We start from the raw sequence: 19,788 nt of genomic DNA, 5'->3' as shown, positions 1-19,788 counted from the left end.
GTCTTAAAACAATATTTATATTCGGTCTGTAATAATTAAGAATCTGAGTAGTCGGAACAGTTCCCATATTGTTTAGTTGATTTCTACGATAACTTGTTATTGTTTGGGACACGGTATGGGACGTGTTATATAACTGAATTGTATGATAGTTGTTGTGGAAACTTCTGAACAATCTGTTTCGCTCAGTGCCGCGCCCCGATGATTCCGCCATCGGTTGGGGTGTGACAGATTGGTATCAGAGCCATAACTATAGGGAATTAGGTTAGACACGATCTAGTCCGGATCGCTGTCTTAGAGACCTAGACTATAGTTAGGAACCAAGAGACCAAGTTTACGTGCTTATCTTATGTTGTTTCCTTCTATTCTATCATTACATCCGAACTCCGAGCCAAATTTTGTAATTTGGACGGGATTAGGAGTGAAACCCGCAAATTCCTGCCTAAATTACAAATTTCGCCAATTATTTTGTGCGATTTTCTATCAACAAACGGGGGAGAATTATACCAAATTAGGGCTGAAACCCGTAATTTGATGAAAACTTTCCTCTAAATTTTCTTAAAACAAGGAAGAAATTGCTGAGCTAGGGGTGGAACCCTAACCTTGGCAGTTATTCCGACTTTATTTTATCTCGCCAAGGCATTTGACGGACTCCAACGACCTGAACTCACGAGTATGGCCTAGGGCGCGCATGCATAATGTCCAAGAATCGAGGCAGAAACGTGTCCCCTAGAGTCGAAAGTGACGACAAGTCAACTGCGAATAGTTAAATTGCCATGGTTAGTCAAAGTCTAGTAGCCGCAGACAATCCATTTTCCGATTTTGAGTGTTGTTTTGTTGATTTTATATGATTTACCTGTTTACGTGTTTTAAGATTTGTTGGTTACTCCATTTGTTATCAATCTGCGTGACCTTTGTTGCTATCCTATCTCGATTCAAATCCCTGTTGATGTGATCTAAACGAAACCAGTGTGCTATGCTACGCTATACGACCAAGTTAGACGATACGAGGTGATGCTATCCGATACGCAAAACGAACGGCACTCGACTTGTGGTTATAGGTTTCTGTTTTCTGACTACCTCTGTGATAAAATTGCGTACGTGTTTAGGAAATTAAGTGCTCTATTTGCTTAATTGCTTATGTGCCCTAATTGCTTCTGTGCTTATGTGCCCTAATTGCTTCTGTGCTTATGTGCCTCTATGATTATGTGCTTATGTGATTATATGTGTTACGTGACGAGAGATGCGACGTGATTCTAAGCTTTAGAGATCTAAGAACGTGTGAGACTCGAATTCGTTGTGTTGAGCCTGTGACGATGTCTATTGCAGACCATGTCGTCATCTGGACAACCTAGATCACGCTCGCGTCTTACCCGCCAGGAGAAAAGAGATCGACGTCTGGCTGCTATCATCTCTAAGACCGTGGCGAAGGCCGTGAGTGAGGTTTATGAGAACGCCAGCAAATCATCTGAGATGTCACAAGCTGATGCTCCGAAAGAATCCAGCAAGACTGCTTTTAGCTTCAAGCAATTTAAGGCATGTGGGCCAAAAGAGTTCACCGGCGAGGATGGTCCAACGGCTATGTTTCACTGGTTTGACTCGATAGAAGTCACCTTTCGTCAAAGTGGATGCCCAGATAATCTCCGGACTCTCAATGCTACTGGCGTCTTCCAGTCCCGTGCTTTGGACTGGTGGACTGCTGAAAGAAACAAGCGCGGAAACGACGCAGCCTATGCTCTGTCATGGAAGAAGCTGAAAGAAATCATGATCGAAGAATACTGTCCCTCCCATGAGCGTCATAAGTTGGAGGATGAATTCTGGGGTATTAAACAAGACAAGGGTGACAACGCCGGTCTCACTGCTCGCTTCAAGCAGTTAAGCATCATCTGTCCAGACCAGGTCAAGACTCCCGACATGACCATCAAAAAATACATCCGCGCTCTTCCTGACTGTGTAGCGGATTTTGTCCTAGCTTCAAAGCCCGCAACGATTGAGGAGACCTACCTGCTCGCCGCTGAGATTAATGACAAGCGGGTGAAGGCTGGTTTCTGGGATAAGCAAGTCAAGCCCCTGCATCAAGTCACCGCCGCATCAACCGACAACACCACCACTCAAGCCTCCAAGTCTTCGAGAAGAAGAAAGAAGAACAAAAGTTGCGCTGCCGCAACCACTGCTGCTCCACTACAGTCTGTACCAGCCCAGCAGCAACAGCCACAGCGTTCAGCGCCAGTGATCAATGCGCCGCCAGCGAAGCGTGCGTACACCGGCCCCCACCCACTCTGTGCTACATGTTCCTATCATCACCCGGTGGGTGTGGCTTGCCGATTCTGTGCCCACTGCAACGTTTACGGGCATTTCACTGCGAGTTGCCGCTATGGTCCTCGTCAAACGCAAGCTCAAGCCGCTGCCAACCAAGCTCTACTCCCTGCTCCTCAAGCTCAACAAGCCGCTCAGGCCCCAACAAACAATGTTCGGACATGCTTTGCATGTGGTGACCCTGACCACTTCGCAAACCGGTGCCCGAACAGAGTGGTGAAACAAGAAGCTCAACAACCCCAGCAACAACAACAACAGCCTCAACAACAAGCCGCTCACGCCAGAACTTTCAACATCAACGCACGCCAGGCTCAAGCTGATAACAACGTGGTCAATGGTACGTTCCTTGTGAATGGTATATATGCATCATGTTTGTTTGATACTGGAGCCGATAACTGCTTTGTGTCATTTGAGTTTGAGAAACTTCTTAGACGTAAGCGCTCTTATCTTTCGACACCCTTCGAAGTAGAAGTCGCTACCGGAAGAACCATTGCTGTCAATTCTGTGCTCCGTGATTGTACTCTCGAGCTCAACAATCATATATTCCCAATTAATCTCATTCCAATGCAGCTCGGAAGTTTCGATGTCATAGTAGGCATGGACTTTCTTCGTGAAAACCGTGCTGAAGTTGTGTGTTCCGATAAGATGATTCGTTTTGTGCTAGCTAGTGGTGATATTTTATGTGTTTATGGTGAAACTACTGCAAAAGATCTCAAGCTCATGTCCTGTCTTCAAGCTCGCAAATATCTCCGCAAGGAATATCGAGCCTTCTTGGCCAACATTGTTGTAGCAGAGACGGACAAGAAAAAGAAAGTTGAAGTCAAGGATGTCCCCGTTGTCCGAGAATTTCCTCAGGTGTTCCCTGATGATCTTCCTGGATTACCTCCTAGTCGTGATATCGACTTTCGAATCGACCTTATTCCAGGAGCCAACCCAGTGGCCAAAGCTCCGTATCGACTCGCTCCATCCGAGATGCGAGAACTCTCGAACCAACTCCAAGAGTTACTTGAAAAAGGCTTCATTCGCCCGAGCACTTCTCCTTGGGGCGCGCCAGTCCTTTTCGTCAAAAAGAAGGACGGGTCGTTCCGGATGTGCATCGACTATCGGGAATTGAATAAGCTAACCATCAAGAACCGATACCCATTGCCCAGAATCGACGATTTGTTTGACCAGCTACAAGGTGCTCAGTGTTTCTCCAAGATTGATCTACGTTCAGGCTACCATCAGTTGCGGATTCAAGAGGAAGACATACCCAAAACCGCTTTTCGAACCCGATACGGCCACTACGAATTTGTTGTCATGCCTTTTGGTTTGACCAACGCACCCGCGGTCTTCATGGATCTGATGAATCGCGTGTGTAAACCGTTCTTAGACCGTTTCGTCATTGTATTTATTGACGATGTCCTGATCTATTCCAGATCGAGGGCCGAACATGCGCAGCATTTGCGATTGGTTCTCGAGTTGCTTCAGGGAAACCAACTCTACGCCAAGTTCTCCAAGTGTGAGTTCTGGTTGGAGGAGGTTCAATTTCTGGGTCATATTGTGAATAGTCGGGGCATACACGTTGATCCTGCAAAGATTGAGGCAGTCAAGGGATGGGTTACGCCAAAGAATCCGTCAGAAGTTCGCTCTTTTCTCGGATTAGCCGGTTACTATCGGCGATTCATCGAAGGATTCTCAAAGATTGCTGTACCGCTTACCTCCCTTACTCATAAAGACAAGCCTTTTGTGTGGGGAAACGCGCAGGAGACTGCTTTCCAAACCCTCAAACACATGCTGTGCCATGCACCAGTTCTTACACTGCCGGACGGAAGCGATGACTTCGTTGTCTATTGTGATGCTTCAAACCTTGGACTTGGCTGTGTTCTCATGCAACGAGACAAGGTTATAGCTTACGCATCTCGACAGCTCAAAATCCACGAGAAGAACTATACAACCCATGACCTCGAGCTAGGCGCAGTTGTCTTTGCCTTAAAGATTTGGCGACACTACCTGTATGGTACAAGGTGTACGATCTTCACCGATCACAAGAGCCTACAACATATCTTTAACCAGAGAGAACTCAATATGCGTCAACGCCGATGGGTAGAACTTCTCAACGATTACGACTGTGAGATCCGTTATCACCCAGGCAAGGCGAATGTAGTTGCAGACGCCCTCAGCAGAAAGAATTACGTGATAGGTATTCGAAACATCCAGGCTCAGTATAACCTCGAAGCTCTCATCCGCGAAGCACAACATGCTTGCTTTAACGAGCGTACGTTGAAGAAGGAACGAATCTATCACGATGGGACTCAGCTCGTGAGCAAAGCCAACGGGATATTCTATTATCTGGACCGGATCTGGGTTCCGAGGAGGACAGATTTGCGAAAGATCATCATGAACGAAGCCCACAAATCCCGATATTCCATTCATCCCGGTGCGGACAAAATGTACCAGGACCTTCGCTACAAGTACTGGTGGCCTGGGATGAAAAGGGATATTGCTCTATATGTTGGTAGCTGTTTAACTTGTGCAAGAGTCAAGGCTGAACACCAAAGACCTTCAGGCTTACTCGAACAACCGCCGATACCCGTATGGAAGTGGGAAAGCATAGCTATGGATTTCATAACTAAGCTTCCGACCACGCCATCAGGTCACGACAGTATTTGGGTTATACTCGACCGTCTAACCAAATCAGCCCACTTTCTGCCAATACGAGAAGACTACAAGGTGGCCAAGCTAGCCCAAATCTACACCGACGAGATCATTAAGAATCATGGTACGCCTCGAGACATCATTTCTGATCGCGATGCTCGGTTTACATCGAGATTGTGGGAAACTTTTCAAGCAGCTCTAGGTACGACGCTGAATTTGAGTACCGCATTCCACCCGCAAACCGACGGGCAGACAGAAAGGACGATTCGTACTATTGAAGACATGCTCCGTGCGTGTGTTATCGATTTTGGTGGTAGCTGGAGCAAACACCTACCGTTAGTCGAATTTTCGTATAATAATAGCTATCACTCCAGCATCGAAATGGCACCTTTCGAAGCCTTGTATGGTAGGAGATGTCGCTCGCCTATTGTATGGCACGAGGTCGGTCATTCACAATTGACTGGGCCCGAGATTCTGCAAGAAACGACTGACAAGATCCACCAGATAAGGGAAAACTTGGTAAAGGCCCGGGACAGACAAAAGATGTACGCCGATAAACGACGCAGGCCCCGCGAATTTGCAGTTGGCGACTACGTGCTCCTAAAGGTATCGCCTTGGAAGGGAGTAGTCCGATTCGGCAAAAGAGGGAAACTTGCGCCTCGATTTGTTGGACCTTTTAAGATTCTGGAAAGGATCGGTAAAGTTGCCTACAAACTCGAATTACCGGGGGAACTCAGCAATGTCCACCCGACTTTCCATATTTCAAACCTTCGGAAATGCGTAGCCGACCACGACGCAATAATACCACTCGACGATCTTCAGGTCAATGAGACGCTACACTTCGTGGAAAAGCCTGTCGAAATCATGGACCGACAGACCAAGCAACTCAGACGCTCTCGCATTCCTATTGTAAAGGTACGATGGGAAGGCAAACGAGGCGCGGAGTTCACTTGGGAACTCGAAAGTGACATGAAGGCCCAGTACCCGCAGTTGTTCAGATAGATCTGAAGCATCAAATTGGTAAAATCACACGGCGATGTACGGTTCTCGGCCTAATTTCGGGACGAAATTCCCTAAAGGAGGGGAGACTGTAACACCCCGTGTTTTCCAAAAGTCAAGTCAAAGTCAAGTGTTGACTGTTATTGGAATTAAAGATTAATAAAGATTAATTTCATTTTAGTTTCACTTTGATTTTCGTATTATTTGGAGTAAGTGTTGTATAATCAAACTAATCGGACGATAATCGACTGTGAATCAACGACCGACTGTGAATGATAGGAAGTAACAATGCAATAAAGCTAGTCAATCAATAATCAAGCTAATCAAATCAATCATCAAACTCAAGTGTGGGGATTTTAGTACTTTTATACGTGTGCGTGTGCCTTATGTGTTACTTGTGCATGTTTACTTTTATGTTAAAGTGTGTGGTGAATCAATCAAATCAATCAAGACTCAAAGGTGAATCAAACTCAATGGAAATCGAACCCGAAATGGTTGTAAGGATGCTTGTATGTAGATATAGTAGTTGAGACTAAAAGTAATTTGATTAGGAATTCTATCATTCTCAAATCATCGATCATCGAAGTCGAAATATCAAAAATCGTCGCGAAACACTCAAAAACCAGGCAAGCCGATCGAACAGGGCAACCTGATCGAACAGGCTAGCCGATCGAACAGGCTGTTCGATCGGACAGCTGCTCGATCAGGGATGCTGTTCGATCAGCTGACCCTTTCCTCTTTTGGAAGCCTATAAATAGGGCTGTCCTTGTCAAACTTTCCACTTTTGGAAAAGCTCTGACCGACCAGCCTCTTCCTCTCACTAAATCTCAGATTTCTCTCAAACCGGTAAGTATTTCACTCTAATCCTTGTACGTTTTTGTTCATTAATCGATTCTCCATCTTTCTATCTTTCAAAATCTGAATTTCATCCATGAAATCACCAAGATCTAGGTGTTCTTGAGTGATGTCATCATGGTGTTCTTGGTGTTCATCAAGAACTTCATGTTCTTGACTTCATTCAACCATGAATAAGCTAGATCTAGCCGATTTCCACATCAATAACTTAAAATCTTCCAAAGATCTTAACATTTCACGGTGGAAAAGGATTGGAAGATGGGTTTTCATCTATCTTTCAACTCTTTTACACTCCAAAAAGGTGAAAACGAGACTTGAACCGATTTACAAACCATGCTAAACAAACACATGGTTCAAGATTCGGGTTCTACCGAAAGATATACCGATTTCGGGTGAAACGTTAAACTTAAGTTCCAAACCGCCTCTGGCCGAGCTTGGGTGATTCCTGCTCGAGTCAGTAGACTAAGTAGGGACTTCAGTTTTGTGGTTCAACTCGTAGTCAAAATATCTCTAAAACATCAACAATTAACGGGAATAACCAAGTGCTAAGTGATAGGTTAACCGAATCGAGAAGCTGGCCGAACGGCTAGGCTGTTCGATCGAACAGCCCAACCGAACGACTATGCCAGCCGATCGACTAGGCTAACCGATCGACTAGCACTTAGTCCCACAAACTCACAAAGTGTAGTATTGACGAGGTTCTGTTCGATCGATCGAGCCACTCGATTGTAAACATTACTGCTCGAATCATGAGATACTATACTTCAAGACACTTAGACTTTTCGAAACATTGGAATGTCACCCGATCGAGCATGCCAACCGATCGAGTGACATATTTGAAAACAATGAAGTGCTAACCGATCGGTTGGGCTAACCGATCGAACAGCTGTTCGATCGGCCAACTTGAAAGGTAGTACAAACCATCATACACAAACACATCCTTCACATCAAAGGAAGAAACAATCCACTTGAAGGAACCAGCCGATCGAGCCAGCCGGCCGATCGAATGAATGTTCGAACGGACTTTCAAACCAATCGAACAGCCCACTCGATCGAACTGCTGTCCGATCGAATGGCCTACTCGATCCAAGTACATTGTTTACTTTTCCGCGTTACTCATCGTTGTGTTATCGAACTATTCAGGCTAACCTATTCTCAGTGCTCCCTTCAATCCACAACCAACCACTGTGAGTATACTCGATCCCTTTTTGCTTTCAGCACTTTTGGGTGTTACATACGTAATCTATCAAATTCACAAACAACACAAACTATTTGAACGCTAACCTACTTGCATGTATTACTTGTCTAAATGATTGCTGTTTATTATGTTTACACGTGGAGTGCTATCTGCCTGCTTTAGCAACGTAGTACTATAGTTTGGACTCAGCACCCGTTCACACGGGGGTTGCTAAGGACAATTACTTGCATGGATTACGGTGGTAATCATGTATTGCGAACTGTCTCGGACAGTCAACCCGAAGTCGTTGGTATCGATGGTCCCATGTTGATAATTTACATGCATCGTTTGCCCTTGTGTACGTGCTTGGTTATGCGTAAACTATTCAAACTCTATATGCTATATCAAACTTGTGTACTCACCTTTACATTATATGTATTGACTGTTATTTTAACGTATGTGACAGGTGTTTAAGCTACTAGCGTGCTAGGGAAGCGAGGCAATAATAAGCTTCTAGGAGCCTGTGACCTTAGGACAGTGTCCACGTAACTGCTCCAGGGCCATAATTATCTGTAGATCTTGTACTGGCACCTGTAGTCAGTAAGATTTACAGTTAGCCGTCTAGAAGTCTTAAAACAATATTTATATTCGGTCTGTAATAATTAAGAATCTGAGTAGTCGGAACAGTTCCCATATTGTTTAGTTGATTTCTACGATAACTTGTTATTGTTTGGGACACGGTATGGGACGTGTTATATAACTGAATTGTATGATAGTTGTTGTGGAAACTTCTGAACAATCTGTTTCGCTCAGTGCCGCGCCCCGATGATTCCGCCATCGGTTGGGTTGTGACACATGAACTCGCTCAACTTTTGTTTATTTTTCAAACTACATGTATTTCAGGGAACTAGTGGATCTGGCGGGGTATGCGTGTGTCAAGCTGCGTTTGAATAAAAGATGTTATCCAGGGTTGTTGAGTTTAGAGGATGTATTCCTTTCCTGGACGGGATACATAATTCTAAACTCAGGTTTTATTTAAGTATTTTTGTTGAGTCTTGTGAACTCGTTTAAACATGTCATGGCTTGTAACTTAATTTGGTATTGATGTTTTTTAAACAATGGTATTGTGGTAGTTTCTAAACTTTATTAAATGGATAAACATCTCGTGTTTTTATCATATAGCATTGTTTTGATTGTTGCTATGGTATTAAGAAGTCACACCAAATAAACAACGCTTCCGCAAAAGTCAGGGTGTGCAAACAACAAACATGAGGTTGCTAAGTATTCGGTATTACGCAGTTTAGTAACTTACATATGGGGTAGCTTCCCATGGCATGATATAAATGAGTAACTTAACTACTTAAACAAGTTTTATGGAATTAAAAATGGACAAACTCATGAAATTGCCAACTTTATGTTGATACCCTACCTCATGCTTTGCAGGTACACAGTGACTTAGGAGCTTGCAGCTTGGGGAAGTGTAGTGGTCGCCTTAACCCGTGTTGAGTTCTTAAATAATCATGAACTATGAATTTATGTTTGAACCATCATACTTATGCTTCCGCTATTTTTCTTATATTGCTGTTTTGAACTTGAACACTTTAGACTTAAACTTTAATTGTCACTAATCGTATTGGTTTGGTGAAACTATATTAGTATTATTTCAATTGTTCAATATGATTGGTGGCTGGATCCTGGTCAATCATACGTCTCGCGGTAGTACTCCGCATGTGGAATTTGAAGGTGTGACAGGTCACACGTTTCTTCTTTGAAAGGGGAAGATAAGTGATTGTCTCCTAGGGCATACAATTGGTGGCAACCCGCCATATTTAACGTATAAAAAACTCTATATGTTAAATATGGCGGGCTCCGGCCAATAACCTGTCTCTTGTATGCCCTATGGAGAGAAGCACCCGTCTTCCCCCTACAAAGCAAAGAAAAATTATAAAAAAATCATCATCATGAGATTAACAAAGAAACAAATCGTTGTAATTATTGATACAAATTTATAATGTTATTTTTGATCGATTAATGTTAAATTTATAATATTCAGCATACTGCATTTCGTATTTGTATCGATTAATGAATTATGGTTAAAGCATTATGTACTTATGGTTAATTTGATGGAAAGATTGATAAAAACTAACAGTTAAAAAAATTAACAAAAGTATATCACCAAATAATCGATAAACTAACAGAAAAAACGAGTGTCAACATATTACGAGTAAGAAAACTAACTTAACTACTATACAATATATCACGAGACAACTGATAAACTAACGGTAAACGAGTATTTAATTGTAAATCGACGCTTCCACCGCATCTTACGGATAAATAACTAAGTGTATTGTAAAATGCATTGAAGATCCACATGTTCATGGGTACATTTAAGATTTAACCCCTTTTTCTAACATTATTATTTTGTTGAAAGAAAAAAAAACATTTTACCCTCTCCCTTCAGACAACCAACACCTTCAAAACCCCATTTTGAGTCTCCCAAATTCTTCAAACAAAACCCAAATTCAACCTTCAAAGAGATTTAGCATCTGCATCTCTAACTCAACTCACATGCTTCTGTGCCTGATGAGAGAGAAAGAGAATGAGAAGTTCACCACCAAGTGTAGCTCCACTGAGCAGTTGTAGTACCAGCCGCAGTACGAGTTGTACTCTTGGTGTTGGTAGTGACGACGAACACTGGAGGAATTTCGATAACTCAGTGAGTGCGGTGTCGTTTGGACTCGTTGCTACTGCTATTCTCATTTGTATGTTTCTTGTCATGGCTCTTTTCGAAAGGTTTCTCCGCCCACCGTCATCCGCCGCTGCCACCGGAGCCCGGAGTCTTGGAGATCTTCACTCACACCATGGGAAACTTGAATACCCACCTACAAAAGTACGTGTTTTTTTAATATTTTATTATTTTTTTAAATTACCAATTTACCCTTTTAATTGTTTTTTTTTTCTTTTTGAAACGTTGTTTGGCAAGTATTATAATTTTTATAAATATATATTATAAAACATTCCATTAGATTTTTAAGTTATGCTGTTTGATTGGTTAAAATGTTTGTCTCCTTCAACACAAGTGTTTTTGGTCAAAGGTATTTTGTTTACAAGGACAAAAATGTCAACTTAAAATAGAAGTGTAGTATAATTGTATAGTTTCTGACCATTAATTTAGATGCTAGATAAATGGACCAATATTGGTTAAGATTACTTTAACACGAAAGTTTTATAACCATCAATATAATATAACCTCTTATATCACAGAATGTTTGTAACATTAAGTGTTTTGATTAATTAAATTTTTGGTATCATTTTCATGTTGTGAAAGGTGAGTTATCTAAATTATCAGTGTATAAGCCAAACTTTGTCATACATGCATTTTAATTACGTAGCTTAAAGCGTTCAGGCGATAGATATGAAAACCAGATCATAACGCCCGGTTCAACTGGTTAAACAAGAATTTGAAACGATTTTTTATAAACAAGTAAAATATAATCAAACCGGTACAAAGTTGAACAAGACTAACGTTGGTTTTCTTAGCCACGAGTGTAGCATATACTTACTTACATATAGATTTGTAAAGTATATATTTTTTTTCTTTATCTAATGAGCTGATATGTATATGAGAATAGTATTAATTTTGTATTATATATTTAGTATGAGACCAAGGTAAACTTCACCTAGTGGCAACTACTCCTCCCATTAGAACCACAATGGATGATTTTGGGATGTTTGTAGTGTTTTTGTTTTGTGTTTTTAGTTTCATTCTTGGCGGGTTTGGATTTAGGGCATTTTGATGGTGGAGAGATGCCGAATTTGGTAGTAAAGGTGTTAACGGAGATGGCCATGGAGTGATTTGATGGTGGATAGTTCGATGCTATGTAGGATTTCGATGGTGGTGCCTGAACGATTAGCGACAATGGTGGTTGAATAGAGTTGGTGACCGTGGTCGAAAAAGAAAAAGTTAGCTCAAATTAAAATAGTTTTATTAAAAAATAATCAATTATATATGTACACACATACATTTGTTTTTAAAAAGTAAAACATACGAAACAATCAATAATTTATAAACGTGTGGATGAATGATGATGTGGACACTCTTATGTAAAATAGATGTCTAGGATGCACATCGTCAATTTATATAACTACACTGTCACTTCAATATGATTTATACTTTGACATATGTCTTTTTTAACGGCAGAAAATTCTACGATTATAAAGCAGGACCAGCGAAGCACTTTGACATACACGTGTTGGCACGAATTGATTCAACCCTTTCTCAATGAAATAGGAATTATACATATTTATTAAGGGTGTTTTTTAATTTTTGTTTTGAACGGCAACTTTGGATCACTGACGGATCACTGGAGTATAATCGTGCCTCCAGCGAAACCACCCGATCATATCCATCTCCGTTAGTCATAATGGCTATGCACCAATTTAGAAGGAAACCTAATAAATATGAGAAAAACTTCCCTTGTGAGAATTGAATCCAGGACGGTCCTAAAGCCTAATCCTAACCCAATATGTCACTCACTAGGGTATAAGGCGATGATATTTCTATCTTTTTTTTTTCTTTAGTTTTATTTGTTTAGTGGATTTAAAAGTAGATTTTGGGTATTTTCCTCTATGATTTTGTCCAATAAAGGACATGGGAATAAACAAGATAGGATTTTTCTTTAAAAATAAAAAGAAGCCAATTAAGTGATTATATTCATCATTTGTCTTTGGATTTAGTTACTTTTTCTGATTAATGGGCAAACTGAAATTAAAAAAAAAAAAATCGAAATATTATTTTTAACAACCTAGAAGCTTATCAGATTGAGTTTAAGAGTTTACTAAAATTCTCTTAGAATTAAATAAATTTCACTTTAGTTCAATAGCAACAATTCATCTATTTTTTAAGAAAAAAGTAAGATTACTTGCAACAGATTTGATATTTTGTTACTTTATTTATCATCAGGTTTCATTTTGTGGAACACCCTTTACAAAAAGGCCCACTACCATCATATCCCTAATGTGATGCTTGATTTGAAATGTCAAACTTATGTTAATTTAAATCATCATTATTTCTTATAGCTCTGCTATTTTTTTTTTCATTGTAGCGTAATTAAAAAAATCAATTTAGCCTTCAAGTCAGATTTTAATAAATAGTTTGAGATTTTATTTTTAGAGTAAACTGTCAAAATGTTCCTTGAGGTTTGGTCACTTTTGTCACTTTCCTCCAAAACTCAAATCTTTTGAATCTGGCTCCCTGTGGTTTCAATTTTGTTGCCATTTTGATACAAAGTCAACATATGGTCAGATTTTTCAGTTAACATCCATTTTTTTTTGTATTTTTCCTTCTTTTAATTAAGAGCAAAATGGTCTTTTTTTAACGTTTTATTATAACAAATAAAAAAATCTAACCATTTTGCCCTTTATTAAAAGGGAGGAAAAGACAAAAAAAAAAAAAAAAAAACTGAATGTTAACTGAAAAATCTGACCATAGTCCATATTTTGATTTTGGATGAAAATGACAACAAAATTGAAACTACGGGAACTCAGATTCAAAATGTTTGAGTTTTGGACTAAAGTGACTAAACCTCAGGGACCATTTTGGAAGTTTACTCTTATTTTTATATCGGGCGTTAATATTCACACATCCTTACTTGTATCTCTCTCACTATATACATATAGAGAGAGATAGTTCACACACCCCTTCCCTCTATATATTTTTTTTGAGCAACATACGGTTAGGATATCGCTAACCGTGTTAGTAGTTAGTATCACCAAGTTAGTATTAAATCCCTCTTGTCTGGACTTGAACCCAGTACATTCAAGAGAATCAAAACTTCCCACCTCCCCCTTAACCACTAGGCCAAGAGATCACTGGTCCTTCCCTCTATCTCTCTCACTATATACACTTAGATATATAGAGAGAGCGAAAAAGGGTGTGCGAATAAGATAAACTTTTTTTATGTGCTCCTGATTAGGGAAGGGTTTAAGATGAATTTATAATTATTTTTATATAGTTGTATTAATTTTTTTAGCATTGTAATGCAACTAAAAATCATTTTTAGCCCTTAAGTCAGATTTTAATAAATAGATGAGATTTTATTTCTTATATCTCTTCCATTCTATCAATCACGACTGTTATTTTATGTGTTCCATGATTATGGCTAAAAAGTGATTCCTTTAGTTGATTTGTTTACGTTTTTTAATTAAGAAACAAAATACAAAACAGTTTGCTTGAAATTCATGGTTATGGTTAAGACAGGACCATTGATTAAAAAACATATAAGGGTATTAAAAACTAAAATAAAGAATTAAGTGACTACTTTACATGAATCTTTGATGCTTTAGGAAATAGACACAAGCAAAGCAAAGGTAGACATTAATATAGTGGTGTGTTTGCTTTTGATGATTTGTTAGGACCAAGAAGTCACCTGTTTTGGCTACAAACATGTGGTGATGTCCAACTTTCAATTATCTACTTTTAATATCCTTGAATCTTGGTACCCTAAAACCATTATTGTTTATTACCAACCCCATGTGGCTTTTTGGTACAAATCAAAAGTGCAAGAAACCCTCATCATGTTTGACTTGTCAGTGTCAAATAAGTTAGTTTTAATATACAAAAGAAAAAAGACACAAGTTATATGTAATTCTATAAAAAGAAAGTTAGGCTATTCAGTATGGTGATAGCTCATTCTTGGAGGATTATTCACTATGTAAGCGTTACGTAGATCAGATATGAGGATAGGGCAAAGAGGATGGAGGTAAGAAAATGAAGGATGGTCCTAAAATATATATATATATATGAGTTGTATGTATATGTGTGTGTGAGTATGGTTTTGTCTTTAGTGGGGCGTCTCAATCGTCGAAGGGTGGACGAGCAGGACGACGCCGGTGGGGGGAAATGGGGGCTGGTGCGGCGTCGGAGGGGAGACGGGCTGGGGACGACCCCCACACCCTCCAGCCTTATATTGTTTAACTTGTTATGTAGTTTAAAATGACTGATCATAATTCTATATATTCGTAGTAAAAGAAACACGCCCCATAATTTACGGAATAAGAAATCAAATTCTTTGGATAGTATAGATTAAGATTCTTTTCAGATTATCAACTTAAGCTATTGTCTTATTCATTACTAATTTATTAGATTATTTAGTAATTAAAGTCAAAAGTTCCTTTTGGTGAACTTGTTCAATTCCATTAATCCAAACTACTCCATTGATTTAATATATGATTAATAGAAACATCAACAATTATGCCAATTAACTGCACCTTGATTCATACTTCTTTTTTTTTTTTTTGAAAGGAAAATTCTTTAAAAAACGACCCAGCTCGAAACCGAGCGGCCAACTCCAACTACATTTTTACAAAATTACACCTTGAGTCATACTTCATAAATAAAATGCTTAAAAAACAACCCAGCTCGAAACTGAGCGGCCAGCCCCAACTACATATTTACAAAATTACACCTTGATTCATACTTCATAAAAAAAAATTGCTTTAGATATCATTGAACTTGCTGAAAGTCAACTCAACATTGGTTTCTTGCTGGTCAAATTACCTCTAGATTGCTGCTTTTTATTTTATTTTTGCTGAAATTTAACTCTAGTTTGCTGTTTCTTGGGCTGAAAATCAACTCTAGATTTTTTTTAACTCAACTAAACTTGTGTTTCTTGCTGGTCAATTCACCTCTAGATTGCTGGGTTTTTTTTTTTTTCTTTTGAAATTTAACCTTTTGTTTTATGCTGAAAGTTAGCTCCACATCGTGTTTCTTGCTGGTCAGTTCAGCTCTAGGTTGCTGTTATTTTTTTGGCCAAAATTTCAATCTAGATTGTTGTTTTTAGCTGAAAGTCAATTCAAGATTGTGTTCCTGCTGGTCAATTCAGCTCTAGATTGCTGGTTTTTTTTTTTTTTTTTTTTTTTTTTTTGCTGAGGGTCAAGTCAACATTGTGTCTTGCTGGTCAATTCAGCTTTAGACTACTATTTTTTTTTTTTTTTTTGCTTAATTTAACTTTGGATTGCTGTTTTTAGATGAAACTGAAATTTAGATTGAAAGTTCTTCCCAAGATTTATGGGTTTTGGTCAAAGTTAAAGTCTTGATTGGTTTTATTGGCTGTCTCATCATATACTTGTTGTGGCTGCAGATAAATATTTATGCAAGAGAAGTTTCTGTGTTAATGCCTGGAGATGAAACCCCTACTTTTATTGCTAATCCTGCTCCTTCGGTTTGTCCTTCATAGTTCATATGTATTACCAGAATTATTAGAAGCAGACAAAATTGTCGGGACATTTCATGTGACGATTTTTTTGGTTTATCTTTTCATGCCAATTGATACTTTATTTCATGTATTTTTTTCTGATCCAAGTGACGTATTTTCATGCCACAAAATGTCACCAATAACACATACTAGTAGAAGAACCCGTGAGTTGTGGTAAGTTGCGGCCGCTCAGTTTTACACATGGAAACGTAGATACAGAACATGTTGTGATGGCAGAGCCGGCTTAATCTTTATAGAAGTATAAAGCAAACAAAAAAATTGGGACCTCATTTGCTTAGTTAAGTTTGAGGTTGAGCAAAATTTTAAAATGTAATAGATATGGACTTTTTTATCTAATTAATATAACGAAGGTAAGAAGTGAAGAAGAGAATTTTGTTTCTATCTTATTAAGCGCGTATTTTAGTTTCAGAATCTAAAAAAATCCGTGCATTTACACTAGTAGAGAATTATGTAATTCACTCTAAAGTAATTACACATAATTACGCTACTATAGTAAATATATGGTTTTTTTCTTCTTATTTTTTACAACTAAACATTATCCTTAAGTAAAGGGAAAAATAATTTAAAATAGAAACGGGATTAGGAGAAAACGGTTGGAAGTGTGAAAACGGTGAGAAAGGATCCTGGTCGAACACGTGGCGCGCGATATAATCAAGACGGCGGGGCTTTTTTGTCCTTTTATTTTCTTTTTCAATGCATCTCTCACACACCGTTGTCATTTGTGTCGTGTAGGTTTTTTTGGCGTGTAGTTAAAAACAAAAACTCCCTGACGTTTTATTGTTTTTTTAGATCTGCTGAGATGAATTAATCGTTTTGTCTTATAAAGTAAATATCTTGGCGTTTATGGCGTTCCAAAATTCATTATAATCTAATTCAAACATTGCAATTTTTTTGGCGTTTTATTATTGTTTTAGATCTGCCGAGATAGATTAATCGTTTTTTCCTTATAAAGTAAATATCTTGGCGTGTATGGTGTTCCCAAATTCATTATAATCGATTAATAATTCAAACATTGCAACTCTTTTGGTGTTTCTTGTTTTTTTGTAGATCTGTCCAGTTGAATTAATCCCTTTTGTCTTATAAAAATAAATATCTTGGCGTTCCCAAATTCATTATAATTCATTAATAATTCAAAAAATTACAAATAAGTCGAAATCAAACTAAACTAATATTCTTCTGTGCATGGTATTACATCAGAGATGTACCCATCACTTTGCTCATCACTTTCTTCAGACTCATCATCATCATCATCATCAGCATCTAGGTCATTGGCGTATAACGCCATAATCTGGTTTAGCCTGTCTCGCATCCTATATTTAAATATAATCACAATCCTGGATGTTGCATCGTTCGAAGGTGCTAAATCACAGAGTTGTTCAAGAAGGTGTAGTCTATCTGTGTTCCGCACTTCGTCCATCGTCAATGAATAATCATCCCCGTTTTGATAAGTCACTTTCACCGTTCTTGATTGTTCATCAAAACTCCAACCGGCAACTGTTGGTACATCCAAAACGTCGTCATCATCATCATATGCTGGAAATCTTCTCTTCAATCTTCTTATTACTGTTTGAGTCCTTTCACAATCGTTGGAAATTGGAACCCCAAGGGCCAGAATATCATTCTGAACGGCCTCATCCATACTAAGTATGGCCTTGATGGTCTTGACATTCACCCTAATCCTGTCAGAGAACTTTAGGACGAAACATCTCTCTGACCTATCAAACCTCCATGCAATAATCTGAGCCATTTTTTTAAGTTGTATGGTGTTTTAGACAATTTGTGGCGTGTTAAGTTTGTTTACTTGTTCTACTTATATAATGACCTTTTTTGGCACGAAGTAGATTACGTCTATGTGTTTTTTGCGCTAAAAAATAGAAATTATCTTTTCATGTGTATTTTTTTATCTTTGTCGTGTGATCTAGGATGCAGACCTATAATGTGACAAGTAATTATAGCGTTTTGAAAATATAGAAAAATACAATTAATAAAATAGGTGATGATAAACTCAATAAGATTTTGCTCAATGAGATGGACAATATTCTAATTTAAGAATTTTGTCCAACACATTGAGTGAAACTTTATTGAGAACAAAACTGAATCTTGAAGAAGAATTGCCATGGAGTGGTTTTTGAACTTTCTAGCATTTTATTATATGGCGTTTGTTTTTTGGTGTGATCAATTAAAGGTCCCGGGATGTTTATATAAGATGTTTTTGGTGCGTAGTTTAGGCGGTATTTTAGTATAATAAATGTTAGTAATAAAGTTTCTGCCGTTTCAGTTGCTGTTTGTTCATCTTTATCTGTTAAGGTTGTAACGTGTCCCATCATTAAGTTTGGCGTTTTGTATGAATGGCGTTTTAGATAAAGATGAAAAAATACAACTTTTGTAAGACACCCTTTGTTTTATTCTCTTGCACCTTGTTTTATACAATTCAGTAATTTTTGGAGTTTTTTAATAATAAGTGATTAAAGGAAATTATTATAGTTTTGGTATTTGGCGTTTGTGGCATTTTGACGTCTTCGAAGTAATTAGAGAAATAATGTATTTTTTAGCGGAAAATTAGATAACAAACTACAGAAAATGACACCAAAAAATAGGAAAGAAAAGAAATTAAAAATCCTAATCCAATTTCTCATCCAAATCTTCACAGTCATCAGTCTCTTCTTCTTGAAGTTTTTGTCCCCGGAACCTTTGAATTCCTTAGATAGATGCCGATTTCCTACACAGCTGAAACGCCTGACTCTAGATGAAGCTGATCATTCAGTAAAATATGGTGTTTTGTTTTTTTGGTGTGATCTATTATTGTTGATTGTTGAAGTGGTTTTGTGGATGGTTGGAGACATAGATCGATGCTGTATGTGTGGATGTTTTTTTCTGGGTGTGATTTTGAGTGGGTTTTTCGCTTGGTTGATCTTTGGTCGTTATCTTGATATTCATATTCATCCCAATCTTCATGATTAATAATGGAGTCCAAAATAGCATTTACACTGTCATCAGTCTCTTCTTCTCATCCAAACCTTCTTCAAGAACAAAGCACACAAAATGACATATCACTGTCATCAGTCTCTTTATCTTGAAGATTTGTCCATCTCATTAAGCAAAATCTTATTGAGTTAACCCCTCAATTAAGAATCCATTCAGTGAAACTTAATGGAGAACAAAACTGAATCTCCAAGAAACGACATTTGCTATATGTGTTTTTTTTTTTAACTTTTTCTGGCGTTTTAAAATGAATGGTATTTAGTAAAACATGGCGTTCGTTTTTGGCGTGATCAATTGAAGGTCCTGAGATGTTTTTTATATAAGATGTTTTTGGCACGTAGTTTAGGTGGGAATTTATTATGATAAATGTTAGTAATAAAGTATCTGTCGTTTCAGTTACTGTTTGTAGTTACTGTTTGTTCAGCTTTATCTGTTAAGGCTGTAAGACCAGGGGCGGACCTACGTTACGAGGAACGGGGTCCCCGGACCCCAATCTTTTTTTAAAAAGTAGTAGAAACGGTATATGAAATTGTCTATGGACCCCATAAA

The 19,788-nt window shown here is 38.5% G+C and overlaps 1 protein-coding gene across 1 annotated transcript; it reads left to right on the top strand.

Annotated features, from left to right (window-relative positions):
- The first annotated feature begins 10,414 nt into the window (after nt 1-10,414).
- On the top strand, nt 10,415-16,327 carry LOC110884642. Its single transcript, XM_022132367.2, has 2 exons — nt 10,415-10,871; nt 16,123-16,327. The coding sequence occupies exons 1-2, from the start codon at nt 10,581-10,583 to the stop codon at nt 16,216-16,218; spliced, it is 387 nt and encodes a 128-aa protein (XP_021988059.1). The 5' UTR covers nt 10,415-10,580; the 3' UTR covers nt 16,219-16,327.
- Nucleotides 16,328-19,788: the final 3,461 nt, after the last annotated feature.

This window comes from Helianthus annuus, chromosome 10, assembly GCF_002127325.2.
Source record: "Helianthus annuus cultivar XRQ/B chromosome 10, HanXRQr2.0-SUNRISE, whole genome shotgun sequence".
Classification (NCBI taxonomy): Eukaryota; Viridiplantae; Streptophyta; class Magnoliopsida; order Asterales; family Asteraceae; genus Helianthus; species Helianthus annuus.
This window is presented reverse-complemented; position numbering and strand designations above follow the sequence as displayed.